Raw genomic sequence first — 9,850 nt, 5'->3', positions numbered from 1 at the left:
TAGAGATGAGGTCTCGCTGCCCAGACGGGTCTCGAACCCGCAGGCTCAGGCGATCCACTCACCTCAGCCTCCCAAAGGCGCGGGATTACAGGCTGAGCCACCGAGCCCGGCTATTGAACATCTTTTAAAGAATATAGCCTTCTGTATATCTTCTGTGGTGGTGTTCAAACCTTTTGCCTAGTTTTTTATTGGGTTGTTTGTATTGAGTTGTAAGAGTTCTTTATATATTCTTTTTTTTTTTCTTTTTTTTTTTTGAGTTGGAGTCTCACTCTGTCACCCAGACTGGAGTGCAGTGGGCGCTCCCGGCCACTGCAGCCTCAACCTGCTGGACTCCAGCGATCCTTCTGCCTCAGCCTTCCAAGTAGCTGTAACTACAGGTGCACGCTACCACGCCCAGCTAATTTTTGATTTTATTGTAGAGATGAGGTCTCACCAAGTTGCCCAGGCGGGTCTCGAACCCGCGGGTTCAAGCAATCCACTCACCTCAGCCTCCCAAAGTGCTGGGATTACAGGCTGAGCCACCGAGCCTGGCTCTTTATGTAGTCTAAAAACAAATCCTTTCTCAGATAATGTGTTTTATAAGTATTTTCTCCCAGTCTGTGATATACCTTTTCATTGTCTTACAGTGTCTTTGGAAGAGCAGAAATTTTATACATTTAGATTTTATATTTAGATTATGATCCATTTTGAGTTAAGTTTTATATATGGTAGGGGATAAAAATAGAGGTTTTTTGGGGGTTTTTTTGTTTGGCATATGGATTTGGTTTTGTTGGAAAAACTGTCCTTTCTGACTGAAATGTCTTGGTACACTAGGGTACATTTCTGAAATATGTCCTGTTCCCTTGATCTTAATGTCTGACCTAATGTCAATACTATGCTGCCTCAACTACTATAGTTTTATAGTAACTCTTGAAAACAATGTGAGTTTTCCAACATTACTCTTCATTTAAAAAATTGTTTTGTCTATTCTTGGTCCTTTGTATTTCTATGGAAATTTTAGAACCAGCTGCCAGTTTTTACAAAAAACCTGGTGAGAATGTGATTGCAATTGTGTCATTGCTACAGAGCTTAACAGCATTGAATCTTCTGATCCACGAACACACATACATCTTCATTTATTTAGATCTTCTTTAATTTCTTTTAGCAATGTTTTATAGCTTTCAGTGTGCTTGTCTTACACACATTTTTTTATATAGTTCATGGATTTTTCTTTGGCATACAGCCTATCTTTATTTTTCAATTAAATTTTTTTAGTGGTAAATATACATAATATAAAATATACCATCTTAGCCATTTTTAAGTGTTCAGTTCAGCGTATTTCATTTTTAATGCTATGTTAAGTGATATTTTTTATTTAATTGCAATTTCCCAACTTATAGAGATACAAGTGAATTTTGTATGTTAACCTTGTATCCTGGCTACTTTGCCAAAATACTAGTTCTGGTTGCTTTTTTGTAGATTATTTGGGGCTATTACAGCTTAGTTATAATAACTGCACTTATTTAGTGTTTGCTGTGTACCAGGCAATCAGTCCTACACAGATTTTATTTCATTTATTTATGTTTAGAGACAGGGTCTTGCTCTGTCGCCCAGGCTGGAGTGCCATGGTGCAATCATGGCTCACTGCAGCCTTGAACTCCTGGACTCAGCCTTCTCTCCTTAGCCTCACACCATGCCTTCCAGCCAGATTTTATTTCATTCAAACATACTAACAACACTCTGAGGCAACTGAGCCTCAGGAGGTTTCATGGCTTACCCGGTGTCCCATAGCTCATATGTATCAGAACCATGAGAGGTGGGGAGGGACTTAGAGCCCAGTTTTGGGGGTAAACTGAAATATTTTTCTCGGAGTCCTTCCTATGTGCCAGGTGCAGTGCTAAGACTTCGATGCACATTTTTCCGTCCAATTCCCAAAGGCACTATGAAGTGATAACTATTGTTATCCCTGCTTTGCCACACGTGGATGAGGCAGCCTGCTGCAGAAGAGATGTCTGATGGGATGGCAGCGTGTCTGTAGAAGCTTACCGCCGCATGCCATGAGGCCTGGGACCAACCCTGAGCTCTCTTTGGGTATCCAGGTGGGAGGGTACCACTGGGGAGGGCTCTGCTACTCGCAGCCTCAGTTTCTTTATCTGTACCGAACCTGTTCACTGCTGTTGCAGGGTGTCATTTTCTTAGATAAATCCTTTCTGCAGAGTGACTCAGTTTGTGGCCTGCAGACCGGCACTGGCCCAAGATGAAACACAGAAATTCGGTGTATGTGACTGGAAACTTTCATGGCAATTTGACATGGATATAGTGTCCCAGCACATGGTTTGATTTCATATCTTAGAAAAGTATTGGTTACAATGCATTGAAAAAAAATTTTTTTTTTTTTGCATTGGAGTCTCACTCTGTCACCCAGGCGGGAGGGCAGTGGCATGCTCCTGGCTATCGCAACCTCGACCTGCTGGGCTCAGGTGATCCTTCCGCCTCAGCCTTCCAAGTAGCTGGAACTACAGGCACACACTGCCATGCCTGGCTAATTTTTTAATTTATTGTAGAGATGAGGTCTCACCAAGTTGCCAGGGCTGGTCTTGAACCCATAGGCTCAGGCAGTCCTCTCACCTTGGCCTCCCAAAGTGCTGAGATTATAGGCGTGAGCCACTGCGCCTGGCCTGGAAATTAAAAAACAAAACAAAAACAAAACTAGTCCTCCATAGATGGTTTGTGTGACGCAGCTCTGAGGGAATCCCCTTGTATTTAGCATTAAACTGTTTCCTTCCCCAGGTCTGCTTCTGGCCCTTGTGCATTGCCCTAGCCCATGCCCCTGGTTCTCTGTGTTCCAGACAGACACACTCTGAAGTTTTCCCTGTTCCTCACCACCTGAGTGTGTGCTGCCTTAGGACATCCGTGTTTGTTGTTCTCTCTACCAGGAACCCTCTTCTTGCCAATCTGTGGAGAGCAGGCTCGCTTGTTCTGGGCTGGTCACAGAGGCTGCCTTCTCCCTACCCTCTGCCGGAGCTGGAGCTCTATGCTTACTGCCAGGCGTGGCTCCCCCAGAGCTGCTGGTGCTGTTGTTGCCTGTATCCTCTTCCTATTAGAATGTGGACACCCGAATCTCTCAGCGTCACAAAATACTGGTTGAAGAGCTGCATGAATAAGGGAAACCCTCCTGCTTTGTAGGCTGACGTGAGGCTTAGTAAGCTGATGGGCACTATGTGCCTATGGAGTCAGGATGGTGCAGACGTTAGCCTGGGGTCCTGCCCCTCAGTTCCGACCTCCACACCTCCATGAACACCTGTGATGGGTCTGCCCTCATCTTGGGCCTCCTCTCTGGCATGGAGCTTAGAGGTCCTCAGCCTTGCCAGGTGGACAGTCCAGGTGGTTGGCCCATCCGCAGTCAGCCTGCTGTGGCATGGTGGCTTGGCTCTCACTGATCCATTTTGTGGACCTGGGGGCACCCTGTTGTTTGATAATGGGCATCTTCCTGAGAAGATGTCCAGAAAGTCATTGTAGGGCTACCCTGCAGTCTTGGCCATAAGACCTTAAGATGAGAGCACTCTCTCTCTTGGGCAGGGATGTCCGTTCCTTCTCTCTATATATTTGTTAATTTGCTTGCTTGGTCATTTCAGTGAGACATGGTCTCTGTCCCCAAGGACTTTACAGTGGGGTAGATGCGAAACAAATATTTATATGAGGGGGGAACCAAATAACCCCAGAGTTTATTTATAAAAAATTGTGTATTTATTCTTACGCCTTTAAACCTCAGTCACCTTCAAAGTTCTCTCCATTTGATGTGATATACCTATCGAGATGCTTTTTCCACTGCCCCAAACTGTTTTTGAACTTGTCAATTTTGATACTTTTAGTGCTTCTGCAGTTTTTTGTTTCACCTCGTTCACACTGGCCAAACATTTCCATTTGAGGTCTTTTTTCATCTAGGGAAACAAAAACAGTTGCTTGGGATGAGATCAGGTGAATGGAATGGGGCATGAGGGTTATGCTGTTTTTGGTCAAAAACTGCTGAACACTCAGTTGTCTGGGCAGGTGTATTGTCATGGTGGAAGAACCAGTCACCTGTTTGCCATAATTCGGGACATTTCTTCTGCAAATTGTGATGCAACCTTCTCAAAACTTCTGGATAAAAACTGATGGGTTCCTAGAACACTTACCTAGCTAGGGAAGCCTGTACTACAAAGGACCTGCCCTTCAAAAGATAATTCTGGTTTTTTGGGGGGAGGGATCCCCCTCGTACAAATAAATACATATAGTTACAATTGTGATCATTGCTAGGAAGGACAGCGTGTGAAGGTCAAGGAAGGCTGAGGAGGTGATGGCTTTAGAAAGACAGGAGCTTTAGGAGCTCGCTGGGCTAGGAGAAAGGAGGCATGTGCACACATGTGTGTCTGTGTATACACTTTCTCTCATGTGTGCACATGTGTATGCACGCATGTGTATGCACGCATGTGCACGCACGTATGTGCACACATGTATGTGCACGCACATGGCCGTGAAGGAGTGCGTATGTGCACGCACGTATGTGCACGCACGTATGTGCACGTGAAGGAGTGCTCCAGGCACTGAGCAGGACACAGTGTACACAGTCAAGCATGGAGAGAAGGCCGCTGTAGGGGGCCTGGCGAGGGGGGTGGCCTGCAGAGAAAGGCGAAGCTGGGACCCAGGCAGGGCCAGAGCCAGCCCCACTCTGCGGATCCAGCTCTGTGCTCTGAGCATGCCTGCACTGTTGGCTCCTGGAGGGTCATGCACAGCATCCGCCTCTGTGAGGTAAAGTTCCTGAAGCACCCTCTGACCATGCCCAAAGCGCCCGTCCCCTTGTCTTACACAGAGGATAGCAGAATCCCTGAGGGGGCAGGGACCTGCCCTGACTCTCCCTCAGGACGGGCCTTCCCCCGGCCGTTAGCTGAGGTCTAGGCTGACCCTTCCTGGGGAAAGTCTGGCAATCCCCCAACGTGCTGTCTGCCCCAGGTCTGATGCCACTTTTTTCTCACTCCACTCTCGCCGGTTCACATCCAGTACGCCTGGGTGGAGAAGCACTTTGGCCCTGACTTTCTGGAGCAGATTGTGCTGACCAGAGACAAGACTGTGGTCTCCGCTGACCTTCTCATAGATGACCGGCCAGACATCACAGGCAAGTGGCCTGCGACAGGTGAGCAGCGTGTGGGGTGGGCAGCGAGCCTTGCACTCACTTTCTCCCAAGTGGTCACCACTCAGCCGCTTCCTGCCCCTGCCCATCCTTCTTAGTCACCAGAGGTGTGCCAGGCACTGAGCCTTTTCCCTGTCAGGAAGACAAAGCTCCATTGACGTAAGCCTGGGTTGGGTGCTCCTGGGAGTTGAGAGAGTGGGTGCCTAGCTCCGGGGTTAGTTGGATAGGTAGCCTTGGGTAAGTCCCTTGACTTCCTTATGTAACATGAGGACCCAACTCTTGTTCCCAAACAATTGTTTTTAGCAGCAAAACTTTTTTTTTTTTTCTTCCCTAAAAGCAGTTTGGATTGACCTAATAAATGCCAGGAAAGCAGAGCATAAATTCTGTTGTTGAGGTGGCTTGGGAAATGGATTTGTCCCTTTTGCTTATAGATGACCCTCTCCTGAAAAACAAACCAGCCAACCTTAAGCTGACTTAAAAAAGAGAGGGAAATTTATTGGTGCACTTGACTGAAAAGGTGGGGTAGGAGGGCTTCAGGCATGGCTGAATCTAGGCATTCAAACAGGAGTAGTCAACATTCAGTTTCTTTTTTTGTTGTTGTTTTTTTGAGTTGGAATCTCATTCTGTCACCCAGACTGGAGTGCAGTGGCTGCTCCCGGCCACCACAGCCTTGACCTGCTGGGCTCCGGCGATCCTTCTGCCTCAGCCTTCCAAGGAGCTGGAACTATAGGCGCGCGATACCACGCCCGGCTAGTTTTTTTTATTTATTGTAGAGATGAGGTCTCACCAAGTTGGCCAGGCAGGTTTCGAATCCGTGGGCTCAGGCAATCCACTCACCTCAGCCTCCCAAGATGCGGGATTACAGGCTGAACCACCAAGCCTGGCTAACATTCAGTTTCTTTGTCTCCTTGCCCTATTTTATCCTGGTTTGCCAGCATCCTCAGGCAGGCTTCTCCTCCTGGTAACCATCAGCAGTTTCAAAGTTACAGCCTATTCTTCAGGACATGCTATTGGGAAAATACAGAATATTTCTTCCCTGATGATTGGGGAACTGGCTTGGGAAATATGCCCATCTTGGTCAGGCTGGGTGGTTCCTGTAATCTCAGCACTTTGGGAGGCTGAGGCAAGTGGATTGCCTGAGCCTGTGGGTTCAAGACTAGCCCTAGCAACTTGGTAAGATCTCATCTCTACAATTAAAAAAAAAAAATAGCCGGGTGTGACAGCGCGCACCTATACTTCTAGCTACTTGGAAGACTGAGGCAGAAGGATTGCGTAAGCCCAGCCTGGGCGACATAGTGAGACTCCAACTCAAAAAAAAATAAAAAAAAAAAAAAGAAAGAAATATGCCCATCTTTATGCCAGTCACTGTCTACACGGTAGAATCCACAGTGCACCCACCTTGTTCTCTCCCAAACCACGTGGTCTCCTAGGGAGTCTGGGCCACAGTTGCCAATAGGAGGGCTGGGACCTTGAGGGCCCAGAGGCCTACTCGGCCCCATTTCCAGCCACAGGGAGTAGGGATGTACCCCAAAGGGGTGGTGTTCCACCAGCAGCACCTCATGTGGACACAAGAATGGAAGCCCAGGGTGGCTCCAAGGTCTGTGGTCACCACTGGTGGGCTGCAGAGTGGGTGCTACCTGGCCTTCCCCCAGCCAGTGACGGGGCATGGGGAGGCGAGGGTGGAGAGGGGGGCATGGAGCGGAGTGTGGGCGCCCCTGTGGCTGGCCCAGCACACGCCCGCAATGCTGGTGGGGAGGAGGCTGTGTAGCCCCCGCCTCCTGCACCAGCTGCCAAGCTGCATTCTTCTGTCAGCATCTGGGTCGGCCCCTTCTGCCCTGTGAGGGCTGCGAACACTGGTTTCACCTCACGGGTTAGGAAGGAGTCTTGGTGAGGCCCAGTACCTGCCAGGACACCCAGGCTTCAGTCTGAGTGGCCGCGCTCCAGGGCCCCAACCACTGGCCTAAGTGCCACTTCTCCCCCTCAGGGGCTGAGCCAAACCCCAGCTGGGAGCACGTCCTCTTCACCGCCTGCCACAACCAGCACCTGAAGTTGCAGCCCCCCCGCCGCAGGCTGCACTCCTGGGCCGACGACTGGAAGGCCATCCTGGACAGCAAGCGGCCTGGCTGAGCTGGACTGTGCTTCGGGCTCCTCCACAGAGTCCTGACCTCAGGTTCCCAGCTCAGGACCTGTGGGATCCCCCCTGGACACCCAGGCCCAGATGGCCTCCTGCTGCATGCCTCCCTTTCCCAGCCCTGCCAGGCCTTAACCCGATCTCAGGACAGGGCTGGGCCCCGTGGGCCCTTGGACACGGACACGTGCTCCCAGGCAGTTCGGGCTGACCTCAGGCAGCAGGCCTCAAGCTGCCAGGGGCCCAGGGGCCCAGGATGGGGAGGAGTCAGGCCACCGCAGGGGAGGTCGGCAGCCCTCTCCACTCCCCGGGCAAGCTCCGGGGGCTGCAGTGCGACAGCAGGGAGGGCCAGGAGCCTGGTGACTGAAGTGCTTCCAGTGGGGCTGAGCCCCTCACTGTCCCCACCACGCACCCCTTCCTCCACGTGCCCACCCAGCCTGCCTCCCCAGATGACCTGCCATGCGTTCAGCAAACACTCATTAGGTGCCAGTGGCTGCCAGACTGTGCCGGGGACCACACTGGCCCTGCCCTCAGCCAGCTCAGGGGATTCTTGCACTTCTGTCCCCAGGGCCCGCTCAGGGCCCAGCAGAGTCAGCAGGCCGAATGTTTGTTGAGTGCATGAAAAATAAAAGCTGTTCACGTGTAGCTCGAGGCTGGGCCTGCCCAGATCTGCTGGCTTCTACCGCCAGGGATCCCTATGCATATCTCCTGTCAGAGTGGCCCCACTGCACTGATGATAGGGGCTGGCAAGGGGCATGGCTTTGCCCGGTGCCTTGCCGGATGGGGCCCTGTCAGTGGTCTCCTTGGTCTGCTCCAGTCCGCACTGACGGCAGAGCTTAGCAGCCCGGCCCCAGGCCCTCAGCTGCCTTCCCAAGTGCCTCCTTCCTATGCCTGCCCAGTGCTCTGGGGCAGGCCTCCATTCTCTGCTCTGCTCCTCAGGTCAAGTTCATGGAAGAGCCCTGGAGACCCTCAGCTTTTGTTCCTTTTGATCCACTGGGACCTTCAACCAACCACCTCCCTGCTGCCCTCTAGAGAGATTTTGGGGGCGCAGACCACTTTCTTGTCCTTACGTCCTTCCTCTTTCTATCCTGGCACCCTCCCCATTGCTCCCCTTGAAGGGATCATGGGTTCCTCTAATCTGTCCCAGCTCTAAGACCCTCCTGGCATGACTTTCTGCTTATTGTGACAGGTGGTAGAGTCAGGTAGGAGAAAAGACAAGGGAAAGGTACTCTATGACTTGTGGCTTTCCATCTTTTTTTTTTTTTGGAGAAAACAAGATTTATTGAGAGGATAGAAAAGCTCCCACAGTGGAAGGGGACCCAAGTGGGCTGCTAGTCTTTCCAACCCTTAGGGTCTCACAAGCTTGGGCTTCATCACCTCAGCTTAGGAGGAAGGACTCTTCCGGGCTCCGACACCCCAGCTTAGGAGGGAAGGACGCCTCTAGACCCTGACACCCCAGCTTAGGAGGGAAGGACTCCTCTGAGTCCCAACACCCCAGCTTAAGAGAGAAGGACTCTTCCTGGCCCTGACACGCCAACTGAAGGAACGAAGGACTCTCTAGACTTGGCCAGACACAGATCCCCCTGGCACTCCCACCACCTTCATTTCTCTGCCCTGACTTGGTTCCTGGGGTGAGGACAGAGGGGCTCTGCAGGGCCCTTTCGATCAGAAACGTATTTTAGGTTGTGTCACACGATCCAGAAATCTTCTGGCCAGGCAGAGCAGTGTCCAGAGGCATTCTGGCCACCTTGGTATGTAGCCCTGGAAGGAGGCCAGACCCTGGAGTGCTGGATCCTCCCTTGTTCCTGACAGGAGGCAGCTGCTGTCCAGGGTCTCACGTGTGAGGCCCCAAAAGTCCCTCCCAGCAAGGCCCGGAGAACATGTGACCTGCCAGATGGACGGCCTCCTCCTGACTCCTGTGATGGCCTCCGCTCCTCCTTCCGGTCAGCAGCAGGGCATGTTCACCTGTTCATCTGCACCTTGCCCTTTCCAGAGAGGGGCCCTGCCCCGCTTAGACCATCGAGTCTCGGTTTGTGGGGACTCTCCTGGCACTGCAGCCAGGGTTTGTGCTAGACCTAGGAGACAGCCGTGAACAAGACTCACCCAGCGTGGCTCTGAAAACCTGGGGTCTTTAACTAGGGGAGCAAACAGCAACTTGGCTCGTTTCTCTCTTGGGGCCTGCTCTGCTGATGACAGGAACCTAATCCTGCTGGGGTTTTCTAGGCCCGGGGAGATTCATGAGGGGGTGCTGGCATCACCCAGAGCAGTGTTCATTCCCCGCTGAGGCAAGCTGGGGAGGGGCAGTGGCTGTCCACCACCTGGGATGGGGTGGGTGGGGCTGGGCCCCACTCAGGGACAATCCTTCCTCGTCTCTGACTTTGGCCGTGCTGTCCCAGACCTCAAGACCTCTGTGCGGTCAGGCTGTGCTGGGGCAGTCTGGTTCTTCCCTCAGTGCCCCACAAAGCTGCTGTAAGAATGTTGCGCTCAATCCTTCAGGACACGCTGCCTCTGAAACCTCTAAAACTGATGACTGCCTTGAGCTTTAAAGGCCAGCTTAGAAGCTCTTAACGCTCTGA

The 9,850-nt window shown here is 51.5% G+C and overlaps 1 protein-coding gene across 1 annotated transcript in view; it reads left to right on the top strand.

Annotated features, from left to right (window-relative positions):
* The window catches only part of NT5M (5',3'-nucleotidase, mitochondrial), a 23,864-nt gene extending 15,945 nt beyond the window's left edge, over window positions 1–7,919 (top strand). Inside the window, exons 6-7 of the mRNA XM_021705889.1 lie at window positions 5,017–5,149; window positions 7,131–7,919. Coding sequence (XP_021561564.1) covers window positions 5,017–5,149; window positions 7,131–7,273 — 276 coding nt within the window. The 3' untranslated portion in view covers window positions 7,274–7,919. The remainder of the gene's footprint in view (window positions 1–5,016; window positions 5,150–7,130) is intronic.
* Window positions 7,920–9,850: the final 1,931 nt, after the last annotated feature.

The sequence above is a fragment of the Carlito syrichta genome, unplaced genomic scaffold (assembly GCF_000164805.1).
Source record: "Carlito syrichta isolate Samal-C Ts95f unplaced genomic scaffold, Tarsius_syrichta-2.0.1 Scaffold314799, whole genome shotgun sequence".
Lineage (NCBI taxonomy): Eukaryota > Metazoa > Chordata > Mammalia > Primates > Tarsiidae > Carlito > Carlito syrichta.
Note: the sequence above shows the minus strand (reverse complement) of the source record. Positions and strands in the feature narration are given on the sequence as shown.